The sequence below is a fragment of the Anarhichas minor genome, unplaced genomic scaffold, assembly GCF_050575085.1.
Source record: "Anarhichas minor isolate MPS153535 unplaced genomic scaffold, ASM5057508v1 ptg000155l, whole genome shotgun sequence".
NCBI classification, from domain to species: Eukaryota; Metazoa; Chordata; class Actinopteri; order Perciformes; family Anarhichadidae; genus Anarhichas; species Anarhichas minor.
The window spans coordinates 2,867,157-2,882,439 of NW_027466601.1; the positions used below are offsets into that span (position 1 = coordinate 2,867,157).

The 15,283-nt window shown below is 44.6% G+C and overlaps 1 protein-coding gene across 1 annotated transcript in view; it reads right to left on the reverse strand.

Moving 5' to 3' along the window:
• Nucleotides 1-13,400, reverse strand: part of svila (supervillin a) — a 56,638-nt gene extending 43,238 nt beyond the window's left edge. Inside the window, 7 exon segments of the mRNA XM_076085430.1 lie at nucleotides 1,094-1,177; nucleotides 4,453-5,176; nucleotides 5,258-5,400; nucleotides 5,614-5,677; nucleotides 6,849-6,940; nucleotides 8,173-8,236; nucleotides 13,343-13,400. Of these exon segments, the coding sequence (XP_075941545.1) occupies nucleotides 1,094-1,177; nucleotides 4,453-5,176; nucleotides 5,258-5,400; nucleotides 5,614-5,677; nucleotides 6,849-6,940; nucleotides 8,173-8,236; nucleotides 13,343-13,400 (1,229 nt within the window).
• Nucleotides 13,401-15,283: the final 1,883 nt, after the last annotated feature.

The following is a 15,283-nucleotide window of genomic DNA, read 5'->3' on the forward strand; positions in this document are numbered from 1 at the left end:
TTTGGTAGATTTACAGAAATTGTTCCTATTCCTAAAAAGTAAGGTATTGATTGTTTCTATTGTTGATAAACAATTTTAATCTAGATTTTGACTCAACACAGGGTAAATGTCTGTACATAAACTCTTGTTATTCTTTGTATTACTTCTATTTGAGATAATTATGTTCTTAGTTTTGGGACAACAGTTCCCACTGGGGATGCTGAAATAGCTATTAGAAATTTCTATTTGTACATCCACGGGTACAGCACAGACAACTTCTGGATTGGATGGGGAGGAAAACTTCCTAAATGTGACAGTGTGGGAACATGCAAGATTTTAAGTTATGATTTCTAGGCGACAATAAATGTTACAGCTCTAATGTCACTTAATCTGTGGCTCAGATGTTAGAGCAGGTCGTCTGAACCCCAAGTTGTAGTAGATGAATTTGTGAATGTATATATGCATGTATGTGATGATAAAATAAAGTTTGTGGTTGAGTTTTTTTAAGTTCATTCTAGCATCTGTACTGCTCAGAATTTTTAAATGATACCCAGCCCTATTTGGCACAGCACCTACCTCACCTGATTCTTGATAAGAGAAGAGAACTGAGAGATGCTAGCTGTAAACACAGCCCCCAAACAGATAGTCACTGATGAGCGGTCAGTAATACTCCAGGAAAAATAACAATACAGCAACATCACTACCCAACGTTGTATCCTTCATTAATATGTTGAATATACATTTGTTTTCACTTGGGGATTAAACTGAACACAGCAACATGTGCACGGGAGATGAAGTTATGTTCCGAAGCAGAGGGATCAGGAGTTTGTGGCAATGGGGATGACGATGACAGAGCTCAAAGCAGAGGTTCTTAAACATTAATGTCTTCTGATCGGCCCAGGACCCACACTGAGTCAATGAGATTTAACCCTCCGAGAAGAGAAAACAAAGGGTATAGTCTTGTAGGAAACAGCGCTGGGTTCTGTCCTGACCCACGGTTTAAGAACCACTGCTCGTACAGCAAGGTTTGATGGGTTTTGGTAAGTCCAGCAGAATGGGAACACGGCAACATGGCAGGTGATATTGGGGTGAGACACGACCGGCCTGGGAATACCTCGAGGGCCAGTTGATGAGGGAATGGGTGTCGCCCTCAGCATCAGTCTGGAGGAACCAATCAGTGCTCAGTTTCGCCCTCGCACTGTTCCGAATGGAAACCCAGTGGGAGACAAGTGAATGAGTGGGTGGGTAAAAGTCTTGGTTCAGTATTCAGCCTTTTGTTTCTTGCAGCGTGCACATACACAGACACGCCACCACATCACACACACCACTGATTTCCCATTGAGCGTAACCAGAGTGAGAATGGGTTTGGAACCAGCAGGATCCTGCTAAGAATACAAGTCCAACTCCCCAGTGAGACATTTCATTGGTATTGTGGTTTTGGGTAAGGCATCACACGCCATATAATATGACCAATAAATCTCTTATTTAATGTTTGTTAAATGACCAGGAAAGAGAAACACACTTTGCTTATTAGATCAGATTTGGCCACAGACTGCATTTATGTTGTGTGGAAAAATCCATGTTATCAAAGTATCACTGTATCAGGAGAGAAGGACTGTGTAATTGAAGCAGCTATTCAGAGGAAAATAAACTAAACGTTTCCTTTTTAATACTACTAGGACCGGAACTTAAGTAGAAAAACGGAAGAATCAGAACAAGACAAAAAGTTATGTCTGATGGGAGTGTAATTAAATAGAGTAGAAAAATGCCTATTGCGGAGGCCTTCGAGGGTCCGCTTGGTTCTGAGGAACTGAGACCTGAACCCGAGTTGGTAATCTTACAAATTATACCCAGTCTAATCAGGTCAGGTAGAGTCGTGTTTTACTTACTAATACTGCCACGGGTCTGTGTGGCAATATGTCTCAGAGCGTACCGAGTACCAGCTCTGCTCACGTGGTACACCATAATTGCTGCAGGACAGGGTGTCCTGGTAGCCAAATGGTTGAGAAGCATACCAAATACTGGGACCTCAATGTCCTGGATTTAATGCTACATTTATAGGCTTTTCAGACACCGATTGGTTTGTGGATGGGCTGTCCCGTAAGTGTCCTGGTGGAGCTCTGTTTTTTTTGGTAAAAACATCTTGGTTCAGGGACAATTACCATAAAGATTAAATGGCCCCAAATGTTTTTTGCTGGAGGATCTGTAACTACACAGAAACTCCGCCAGGAGAAATGGGCAACATTGATGATTGGCAGGATCTTAAAACACCAGTTTAACTGTGCCCAGTAAAACAGACAGTCTCCAAGGGGGAGAATGAACTAAAGGTCATTACATGGTTAAAAAAAAAGGATGACCTTTGTTCATAACATTTTACTACCAAGTCCTAAAATGTAACTATTCATTTTGACCCACAGATTCCCTGGGAAAAGGTAGAGGAGACGCTCTCCTATGTGCTTCTGTCCCGTCAGGCCTCCCATGTCTTGATCAAGCCCAGCTGTGGGTCACAGGTCTGACCGTGGAGTCACACTGTGTCGCCCAGTAACTCAACACCCTCCCTGCATCGCCGACACACACACACACACACACACACACACACACACACACACACACACACACACACACACACACACACACACACACACACACACACACACACACACACACACACACACACACACACACACACACACACACACACACACACACACACACACACACACACACACACACACACACACCAAGTGTTGAAACCTGAGAGAGGGATTTAGGAGCAGCGAGAGGAAGCGATGGGATAGGGAATGACCGCGTATAGTCGGGTGTAGAATCATCTTCATCTCTTCGTTAGCAACAGGAACTGAAGGGTCAAACCTGGTCGAGACCTGGGCTGGGCCAGCTGGTTCTTACATCACAGATGAGGAGTATGCTGATACTATCTGTACTATCAGTATACTATCACAACACTCCTTAGCGCTTATCGTCTGCAGCAGCAATGAATCCATCTGCTGCAGATTGAAATACTGGCACTTTTAAAGATAGCCTTTTAGGAAAAGGAACACTGGCTGTCCCATGGGGTCTTAAAAATCAGATGATAAAATGATGATGAGTGCTGTTCTGTTGGGAAAAGGTAACGCTAGAAGAATGAACCAGTTTTTCACAGTCATGTATTTAATGAATGCCTGATTTAGTGAGCACTGGAGCTGCTAATCAGTATTGACTAACACAATTAAAGGATAATTCCAGTTAATTACTTTTTTGTTGTATTACTTTTGTCAATCATTTCAGGGGTAATGCTGTTTGGAGGGCATGTCCATACCAAATGGGTCGGTTGCTTGGCTCCCAATATTGTAGGGTTGTTCCTCTTGGCCACGCAGATGTGGAAAGCATAATTTGGGTTTAATCTCTCATTGCAAAGTAAACTGTGTGTGTGCCAGGACTGGATTAGGCCAAATAGTGTGCCCCCGGGCAGAAATTGAACTGTGGGCCCCCATGAGTCACCCCTGACATGTTTCCCCAATCTATGTTGCCCAGAACCTAAAAACTGAACTGTTCTTCTAAGGTGGAAGCTAACCCTGTCCCAGGTTTGCTGTAAATCAGTTAGTCTACAGATCAAACCATATAAATTAAACACTGAAATATTAAACATATTAAAACTAGATTTTGAAACAGAGCCCCTCTACAAGACAAGTCAAGTCAAAAAGCAAGAGCCACAGTATGGTGTTTACCATTTCAGTTTTACTGGTATATCACCAAAGAAATACAGGCAATCGAGTTACCATGAAGACAGTCTTGAGCCCTTGGGGGCCCCTGAGGGTCTCGGGGCAGCTTGCCTGCTTGGTAATCCAGCCTTGGCGCAAGCACAACTACTGCAAGTACGGCACAGTGTAACAAGTTGAACCACAAAAATCGGTCTGAAAACTGTGATGGATATTAACAACAGACTGATAGTAACCATTCGTTCATCTCAAGTTGTGATAAACTGGAACTATCCTTTAAGGAAGCAGCTGATGCTTTTATCAGCATTGGTAAAAAAGTGGGATCAGCCACAGAGACAGAGGTTTACTTTATCCGAACAGCCTCGGAAATGGCTTTTCCTAACAAAACAGCAACATGCAGGCTAATGAGAGTTCCTTTGGGAATTAATTGTTTTTTCTCAACAGATACACTTAAAATGTCTGGAATAGAAACACAACACAAACAAATATTTTGTATCAGTCTGCCTGGTATATTTTACAAGGCCAGCTGTGGGTCTCAAAGATTGTTCCAGAACAAGCTCAGGTTGCCTGACCCGGTATGAAACCACAGGACGACAAGAGCGGGGAATGGTCTGCTAATGAGATAGCATTAGCCACAGGCCAATTCATAGAATAATATCTACTCTGCTTCATAAATTGTGAAACGAGGAAAAGAAACTACCTTGGATATAAATAGAAATCAAAGACGATGAGGGCAAAAAGTGATCAGACCACTCACCCCTGTCTGCTGAGGATGTTGTGGGCCTGCTGCTCGATGAATAGGTCCCCAGGAGACACCCCGTGCTTAGGTGAGGAGAGGGAAAGGTGCCTGCTCAGCTTGGGTGAACTGGGTGGCATCCCTGTGACAGAGTAGTCCTTGGCGGGAACCCTGGCTGCCGAGGACAACGATGTCACGTCCATGTATGAGGAAGAGGACGGAGGCTCGGGCGGAACAGCTCTGCGTTGATTCTCCAGGTTCATCAGCCTCTCCCTCTCTGTAAAGGAGTCCACCCTGGTCCGACCCATCTCGTGACCCGGATCGGGGTGGCTGTGCTGTGGTGCCGAGCGTCCCGCCCTCGGGCTGGTGGCGGACGTGCCGGTGTAAGAACTCAGGGCCTTGTCCCGCCCGTCCTCCCCCACCGACTCCCCTCGAATTCGCCTCTCTGAGCCTTCCGAATCGTTCCGGGCACGGCGCGGGGGTTGGTCCGAGTCCGGCTCCTGATCTAAAGAGATGCCGTAGCGCTCGGCCAGCTGCCTACGCCGCTCCGCCTTGTAGCGGGCGATGCGCTCGGCCTTGGACTCGAGCTTAGGGGCACCGGTGGTGGAGGCCGAAGTGTAGACAGGCTCCGTGTGGATGGAGGACTGAGGGTCAGGTCTGCAGGGAGCTCTGGACTGTCGCTCCGGAGCCGCCAGCTGCATTTCTGGGATTTCAAATCCCTCTATGCCATACCGCTGGACTGTAACTAGGAGGCACGAAGAGAACACAAGTCAGTTATCCCCATAGAAGCACAAACAAAAGAGTCAAGGTGCTGCACTTGTCTCACCTCCAAAGGGCTCACAGGGCTCAGAGGCCCTTGTGTATCGTGGTGTGTCCTCCTCCAGAAGCCGGTTGGCCACTAAACTTGGCAGCAGAGACGGCTGCACCTCACCCTCGATGCCCTCCAACCGCCGAGCTATACGTTCCTTTCTACACACACACACACACACACACACACACACACACACACACACACACACACACACACACACACACACACACACACACACACACACACACACACACACACACACACACACACACACACACAAGGAGGCAGTAGTAGTCAACCTGAGACGTGTTATTATCCCCCACAACATTGTCATTATCAGAAGCTTTATACACTCATCACCACCTTCTCACCTGTTCATTTCCCAGTCACTTGTGCTCGTGGTAATGCCTTCAAATCGTTTCCTCAATTCAGAGACTAAAGAGAGAATAAACAAACACAATACTGTTCTGGCTCAATAAAAAGGAAAACATCTGTCTTAGCAGTGCTATCCAAACCAAACCAAACCTTTTGTTTGCAATGTTCCTAATAGAGACTATGTTGTCTGTTATTTACTTACTTTCAATATTTAAGAAAAATCTATACATAACTAAAACACACAGATATAATTTTTGGTCTGTAGTCAGCTTTTCGTGATTTAGATATCAGAAACACGACAATTTTGAGTGGTAACCCACTTAATCTGAACATTATATGAGCAGCAGAAAATATAATTTGTAATGCTTATTAAAGGTATCTGACAGCCATCTAAAAACACCTTGAGCTACTTCAAATAAATAGTGGAGGTCATGATCCTCAACTATTAACTTGAAAAGCTTTAAGTGGCTGTACTTAATATTTTCATGTTAATTGATCAAATCGTTTACAGAGTAGACAAAACCATTTGTAGGGAGTTTACTAGACAGTTTTATTGTGACCTGGGATCAAGTTACTTATGGCATTAATGGTAATAAACTACTGCTAATCCAGTGATGTATGTCATCTAAACCAGGGCAAGCCCGAGCCTGCACCGGCTAAGAATGAGTAGTTGCTGATGTTACCTGAATGTTTTGTATATTTGTCTTCGATATGAAGAAAAAAGCAAGTTTGATTAGAGATTTGTTAGAGTATGAGTTTAGCGAATTCTGGTATTAATAATGATAAAACAAAACCATCTTTTGAAACCAAACTCCTTTTATGTGAAATCTTCCTTTAAAAGTTAAAAACAATAGAAGTTTCACGATCCATAGAAATTGGTCTTCTTTACAATTTCACATCCACAGTCTCTTTTTTTATTGCCCAAATCAAGACTTGTAAAAAGTGAATTGAAACAGCTCAAACTAATATATTCAGGACGACTTAACGCACAAACTTCTGTGGGACCGTCTCTCTTCATTGGGAGTAAATGGGGGGATGCAAGTGCAGCGTTTTATATTGTACAATATATGAGGACTGTACATGTAGAAAAACTGGTTTAGACAAATCTTGTCATTACTCCACCTGGCAAAGAGGCTGCTGTTGCACAACAGTGATTTTCAAAAACCCTGGGAAAGTTGACATTGTGAGGGCAATTTGCAAGCAGGCAGAAATACTAAAAATCCTTACTCACCTTTGGGGAGATTTACCAAGAGACTAACATCTATATCCTTGGTGCTTTTTGCCGGGTCGTCTTTTTCGTCGAGGGAGAATTCTTTCTGGAAGCTGAGGGGTGCAGGAAAAATACCAACTTGTTATTGAAACAGGGCTGAGCTGTGGGAAACGGCGGGGTTTGTTTATAGACTGACAGTGGAAGCAGTTGTGAGGGGCTCAACTGCAGGAATATGAATTGGATCAGAACAGTACATCCAAATCATAAAAAAAAAAACATGTTGGAAGCCGGGCCTGTTTGAATGAGTTTCAAGAATCTAGTCGATCAGACAATGGGTTATGGATAAAGCTACAAAAATACAAACCCAATCATCTAAACACAATTTTGATTTTAACCTGTAAATTTCATCAAGTCACAAAATCCCCAAATATTTAACTAATTTGAAGGTTTGACCCTAATCACATACATATATATATATACACGGCCAAAGTCTCTACCAGAAACACACTCAAGTCAGTTATGGATTTGATTCACAAGTCACAATGCAGCTGTAACAGAACCGGCAGTGGATTGCTTACATGAGGAAACCGCCAAGAATTGGGGAAAACATGACTTTGCGGTTCTGTCCGTTCCAGGGACCACAGAGTTGTGAACACACTGGCAAACATAGACATCACAGATCATTTTCTATCATAACAGCATCTGTTTTCTTGACTGAAATCTCCCAACATCTCATTCCTACAGGCACAATGTTTCCAAGTCACAGGCACACCCACACACAGTTTTGGCGCCAACTTGGTGCCACCGTGCCCTATGTCCTCCTGGCTGCCATAAAGGAAACTCTCTACTGTAAAAGGAGGCCAACGTATAGACCTGGTGGTGTACCGGATACCCGGCCTACGACATGATGCTGAACAATCCTGAGTTTTGTGTTTTTTACAGTATGCAAGCAGTTTATTTGGGGGAGATTCTAAATGAGACATTTAGAATTAAACGTTTTTGATGAAATATCACAATTTTAAAGCTTCTTTTTGGCTGCTTGTTTTGACTGAAGTGTTCGTCACACATGGTGTGTTGAAGGACTGTCTGTAAAAATCATCATCTTTCAGCTTCTGGCAACAATTAACGGTGTAGCTTTGGCGTTTTAAAGACAACATGCTTTTCAATCCCACCGGCGGTTTTGGGGATCTGAGGGTCAATGCTTAATGGAATAGTGATTATTGATATCAAACATCTTATACAGACCAAGGTGTTTATTCACTTGGTCTTAAATAAGGTGATCTAACACAACAGAAATGAAAACATGATGAGACTGGTTAACACAACAAATGTTCGCATATCTTACCTCAAAGCTCTTTTCTGCAGCAATCTGGGGTTGCTGAGTTTAATGGGGGTCTCACTCCCGAGTCCTGTGGACAGAAGAGAAGAGTGCAGCATTTAGAAATGTCACAATGCTCATTCATTTCAATTCTAAACAGCAAAACCTCCTATTTTAGCTTTTAATGAGCACAAACACGTTGCAAGGTGAACCAGTCCGCAGGTCCTTTGGCACAAAACCACTGTAATTAAGTGGACTTCCGCGGAGAAAACAAGTGATGCCTGTCTGACTGAATACATCAAATAATAAGTGAACTGTGTAGTTAAAAGACCGTCCCCCCCCCCCCCAAGCAGCAACAAATCCCCACTACGCTTAACATCCAGAGACAGTGACTGTTTCCATTTCAAGTATCGGCCTATGTTGATAGAGAGGTGACTTGAGAAACAGACAGGCGCTGGAAAGTCTGATCACACGTCAAGGTTGCAGTGCCGCTGGGACGATGCCAGGAGGTGCCGAGCGCATCAATGTCACTGGGTGCCACTTTCATACCCAACGTGAATACAGATGGGGGACAGCAGGAAGAGGCGGTGAGAACCATATTGTCCAATTCCCCTAAAAGTCTGTTGTCTATTGGAAAAATTGCCCAAAGTCAACCTGCCTAGCCTCATTCCAAAAAAGGGGCATTAGTTGGTTTTAAGCATCATAAACACAAAAGCCTTGTGAGTGACTTGAGTTCTGCAGAACATCCCTTAAAGAAATGTCTGCTTCAGTTATTTACTTCAGACCTCAAAACGTGTGATTTTGGCTGCCCTCGGACCTCGGAGTAGCCAGAGCCGCGTAATTTCGGGACAAACATGTGGTCCCACTTCCGTCCCCTCAGAGTTCACCTCAGGGCCACCTGACTCTCCCACCGCTCCACCCAGAAAACCCCTAACCTCTCCAGCTCTGTTATTCCCCATTAAGGATGTTTGGGTTGATGCCCTAAATCCCTCCTACTTAAGCAAAACATCATTTGAGAAGAACGACGGCTTATTTGGAGAGGGCGGTGTGCCCTGTGTTTGTGTTCGGGGAGGGTCATGTATTGTTTCAGCTGGGGGGGGCTGGTGAAAACACGACTCATTCCTCGCAAGCCTTGAATGATGATCATGGTTATCTAAGCCGTTTGTGTTTTCTTTTGAAAAAGGTCCAAAGATTAGATTGATGAAATTCATATTTCTTTACATTTCGGTAAACCATTTAAAAGTCCAAGCTGTCACTTTTTGCACTGTAACCATGGAAGTACAGAAAACAACTAAATGGGTTACTTTTGATACAGATGATACCATTTCAACATGATTACAAAGCAAGATCTTAGTTATATAAGGAGCATACTTTTTTTAGGACATTCATCTTATATTCAGTTGGGGCGACTGTGGCTAAGTGGAGAGCAGGGCCGTCCTTCAATCGGAGGGTTGACGGTTCGATTCCCGGCTACGCTAGTCGCATATTGATGTGTCCTTGAGCAAGACACTTAACCCCAAAATCGCTCCCGTAGCTGTGCCTACGGTGTGTGTGATAGAATCTAAATTGTAAGTCGCTTTGGATAAAAGCGTCTGCTAAATGACTGTAATGTAATGTAATATTGACATCTTATATAAAATCACTAGAAAACATAAGTCGTGCTGATTCTGGCAGTTTGGTGCAAAGTCTTGAGGTGGTGTCAGTCTGGTCTACAAAAAGGATTTTTCATATTTTTGGCCATTATGATCATTAATCATGATGTCATTTGATTCACCCTCTCAAGTGATGTAGTAGCAAATATAATGAGATGATTCTTGTAATCCAAGTTGCAAAAATAAAATGATTAAGTTCCCACACTATATGATAAATGAAGTCTCCAGTTGTGGATGAATTGTGCTGCAATTCCGACACAATTTGCAGCTACAGGACTTCCCATGGGATTACTTTCTGTTTACTTCTGCTCTGACTTAAAGGCGCATGTTCAAAAAGATGTCTATTAAATTGAAGATCTTTGAAAACCCTGCAGGAGGCTCACACTCTTTGCCCCGACCGAAATGAACGCGTGTTTACCAGCTCTCTACAAGGCAGGTGTTGGCACAATGTTGACCGATAGTCTGGTGTTTGGTTGACAAACACCAGAATATCCCTTTAAGTTACAGTGTGAAACAAAACCAGATGCCACAGTGAAGGTTAATGAACTGCTAGTGCGAAAATAAGAAAAGAATTTGTCCCTCCGGGGCTATTGTCACGTCGAACATATAGAGTTCCCCGCAACCCAGACCTGTATTCTTTTTACACCTCATACGGCCTATATGTAATCGCGACCCGCGACCCCCCCCCGGAGAGCCTCAAAGCATTCGTCATTCCAGACGCAGGCAACAAAAAAAACCTCCACAATGATCACACATGTGGCAGGGCCTTTGATGCTGGCTGTAATCTACAGAAACACTATGGGCTGCTATAGCCGGGAGGGAGTGCGGCAGGAATTCCTCTGCACAGCGCCCCGCGTGTGTTGATGAGGCCTAAAAAGTAGCGTGACACTGATAAAGCATGGGGGAAAGAAAAGGTTTCACGATTCAGTGAGTGTCAGTCAGGCTCTGAGGTGTGGAGAGGTTCATGTGAAGGTATCAAAAGGTGTCAGAGCGCAAAGAAAACGTACCGTGGATGTCAATCAAACAGAAGTGCTCACTACATCATCCACGGCAAAAACACCCAGTGTGGTAACCAAAGAGGTATCGGGGGGCTGAGCATGTGTCCAAATTGAGAGGCGGGATTAACTTGGAATCCTGGGATTACAGCAAGCCCCGAAGGAAATGTGTCACACTTTAAAACAGTCTGCATTACATCACACTGCATGGGAATGTTTCTGTCTCAACAATCAAATAACTATCATCTACCCAAGAGCTTCCTCATTATCAGTGTTTAGGTACATTTTGTAAAAAAAAAAAAAAAAAAAAAAGACATTACACCACCAACCCCCCCCCCCCCCTCCCCCCCCAAAAGTTGCCCACCTACTCTGCCTTCACTATGTTGAGCTAAAGCCTCACTGAGGGAGGCTTAAGAAGTAAGGCATTAAAAAAAAAAAACAGATGGAGAATCCAAAATTAGGTGAGGCTGTGGCTGCAAACAGTAGGTTTAGCAAAGGGATGTGCCGATAAGCCAATTATGTCTTTAACGCTAATAACAATGAGTTGGCCACACAAGCAGCTCGGTCTCACGTTTAATTCTGTGGAGGAAACGGAGCGCATGACAGCTACACTGACTAGACTAAACCCTCAAACAAACTTTAACGCACGCCAGCCTCTCTGCTTGTCTAAAAGCTTCAAACTGTGGACCACCTGTTGTGGATTCCAAGACGGTTTGGAGGCCAGATCTCAGCACTCTGTTCCCACTGCGAAAATATTAGAGAGTGGTGGGAATGAGAGGCACCGTGGCTATTGCACAATGTGACTGGATAATGTGATAAAGTACCTCAAATTTTAAATGTAAACATAACATGTACATATACATGATACTTCCTGTCTTAAGCAGACTTATATTTGTTCCGATTACGTCTGACAGGACTTCTGTGTTGATACCCAGTCACAACACAAAATGGCATAGCAAAATTAATCTGCACGTTTTCACAAAATATGTGGTCCTAGAAGCTTGGTGACGTAGTAACTGCTAGGGCTGCACTCTCAAAGTCGATTCGTATACCAACTGGTCAATTTTTGGTAAGATTTCTTTTGTCAAATAGTATTTTTTCATGATTTTTTTTTTTTTAATGCTGAATGACTTCTTTCCAAGAAATTTATCAACATATTTAAAGTGGTGTTCCATTGGGATTATTTGGGGAGAAACCAGGTGGTTCTGAAAAGTAAAGCCAATCTGGAAGTGCCTTTATCTTGCATTCTCTCTAATGTCCACCAGGGGGCAACTCCTCTGGTTGAATAGAAGTCTATGAGAAAATGACTCTAGTTCTCTCTTGATTTATTACCTCAGTAAACATTGTAAACATGAGTTTATGGTCTCAATCTCTAGTTTCAAGTCTTCTTCAATACAGCATGATGTTCATTTAGTAGATTATGGTCCATTTAGAGTCAAACAGACCATAAAGCAGGGGATGCTTTAGGGCGGGGCTACTTGAATGACAGGTCGCTTTTGCTACCAGAGTCGTATACGATGTCACTTCTCCGCAGTCCAAACATGGTCACTGCCCTTCACTGATCGCAAAAATTCACTATGGCAATGGCCAAAAACCAAGATGGCGAGAAACTCAGTTTTACAGATCTGTCGACTAAATCAACGAATCAATTAGCCGACAAAATCGTACGAGTGTTAGTGGACAGCCCAAGTGACTACACAGCTCGTTAGCTAACGTCAATTTATGTTCACACAATATATTCAAGAGACACATTTGTTCTACAAATTATTCTCTCATTCCTATCTTAAACGCTCCTTAAACTGCACAGCAGAAGTGGATGGTGCAACACAGCTACTAAGCTACAATAAGTTCTACGTTTTGGACCCTCTGCTCCGTCAGAAGGTCAGCGCTCAGTCAAGATGGCTTGCTACTGGTCAAGTGTGCAAATTTGAATGTCAAAGTTCCCCAAAGTTAAATTCTATGCCAAAAAGAGAAGAAAAAATACAGATTTACTTTGACTTCGCAATTTCATTTAAATCAATAAAATGCAAAATGTTTCCATTTAAAATGCCGGTGACACTTGGTCCTTTGACTTTGGGCTGACTGTCTGGTTAAAACTTTAGATATCATTGGAGGTTTAGTTATTTGACATTCAGACAATTCATGTATTTTATAATATTGATGAGTAAATATAGGTTGATAAAAGATTCAGAATGTAAATGTGGTTTGTTATCCAGCCACAATGGTAAAGCCTAATAATACAATCATGCACGCATGTGTCCAATTGGCTGTGAAGCCTAGAAATAGCTTCTTCCCTAGAACAGCCCCTTGCACCGTTAGAGTCCCTTATCTCTGCTACGTAGTGTCCTTGGAGGCTACAGCTGCAGTGCAAAGGACAGCTGGCTAGAAGGCAGGACAGTGAGCAGAGAGGAAGGGAGTCTGCAGTTTGTTGCCTGCCAACTTCTCAGAGCCCAGATTCCCAGCTCCGTAACAGAGTTACCCTGTCCCCGAGCTCTCAGCCCGAGCTCGCACATGCACCGAAGCTGCAGAGCTCTGAGTCTCTGCTCTTACCTTGGCTGCAAAACTTGACATGAGTCAGGTAATTCGAGATCCACGGGTTCCGATACATGTTGGCAACAAAGTCAGGAGAGAGGGAAAGACCAAAAAAGAAGGAAAAGAGATGGAAAGAGAGAGAGAGAGAGAGAGGGGGGGGGGGGGGGGTCAGCTGCCTAAGGAGGTGATGTAGCTACAAAAGCAGTTTGTCAGTGCTCCGGGACAGATAGAGAGGGAGAGACAGAGGGGAGTCAGGTAGAGTTAGAGGCATAGAAGGGAGGGAGGGAGGGAGAGAGCAGAGAGAGGCGTCCCAGCCGCAGTGTCGGTGCAAGTAAAGGTGGTCCTGGCAGAACGGAGGAGTGGTGAAGCTGTGGCTGCAGCTCTTCTGAGATGCACTCCTCCTCCCTTCCTCCCCTCCCTCCACCCCCACCGCTCTGGTTCCTCTAACTAGCTGCTAAGGGCTACCCAAGTGCCCACTACCACAACCTGGGGCTGAAAGCTGCTCAGCGTGGGCTAAGCTCATTAGCCGAGGCAAGCAAATTAGGCCCCATCCCCTCGCTGCAGATTGGAGCAAAGGGTCCCTGCGTGCTTCAGAATGAGCCTTGCAAGCACAGAGAAGAGGAGTATTTGTGTGTGCGAGTGTGAGAGAGAAAGAGACAGAGACAGTTAGGAGTGTCCCGGGGAGAGTGCTGCCTTGCTTTTGGCTCGCGCACACGAGCGGGATGCCAAAGAAACCGGTGCATAGCGTCAGAAGAGGAGGGGGGAGAAGAGAGCGCACAGGCAAGGGTGGATGGGAGTGGAAATAAAAAAAATTTAAAAAAGGGAGCAGGGGAAGAGCAGAAAGTTAAAATGACCCTCTCAGCCAGATGAGACATTCCAGTCGTCTCTCAGCGGGGACAAAATAAAAGGAACAGCACGGAGAGAGAGAGTGAGAGTGAGGGGGAGGGACAAACAGAGCAATGGTGAGACAAAGTTAGGGAAGACGGAGAGAGCGTGTAAACAGTAATGAGAGACAGAGAACATGCTACGTCCACTTGGTTGTAATGCCATCATTGCGCTTAACGCAGTGGTTCTTCCTCGAGCAGCTGAAAAGAGGCCCATGGGGAGACGGTTAAGTTGATTTATTGACAGTCCAAAGATTCTCCTTAACACGCTCATCAGAAGTGTCTCAAAGCACACACAGACTCATACTCCCCGCAAGTCACGGTGTTTGTTTTAGTGCGATTACGCTGTGAGTCAACGCCAAGACAAAGGCACTCAACACCTATGCATCAATATGACGAGCTTATCGATGTGCCGAGGGGGGCATGACAGGTGTGGGGGTGGGGGGGGGGGGGGGCGCCGAGCCAAACGCCGCTTTACAGACGCTGCTTGGAGAGAAAAAATAAAACAGTGAGCGGCGTCTTATCTTTCTGCAGCACACAGGGCAGAAAGCTGTCACCGCCGAGCACGCGGGGCATCCACACAAAGCAGATCTACTGCATGGAAGCGGTCGCAGACAGCAAGGACAGGGAAGCCTGAGAATGCTATTCCCCCCGTGATGAGATTCTCAGGAAAGCACGGATCTGAGTGCATTTCTTCTAAACTTCTCGTAAATGTAAGCCAGGCTGTCACAGACCAGGCTTTTCACATCGTAACGTTCGTCGAAACCACGTTAATGGGCCAAAAAAGGGCCACACAGGTGTGTCGAGACGCCGCCCGACCGACTTTAGAGGTGAGACGTTTGGACCCTTCTCTGAGATGAGTTCATCTGGCTCAGCTTGTGACACACACACACACACTCACGTCACAAACATGTCAATTCACACTGGGGTTGGGGGGGGGGGGGGGGGGGTGGTGGGAGTTACCTGCACGCAACTATTAAACTCTGATATTTTCAGCACAGGTCTTCAGGGGTAAGACGGACTGTAATTCATTAAAACATACTGCCAGTCTGACAGCAGGTGTTCCATAAAGTAA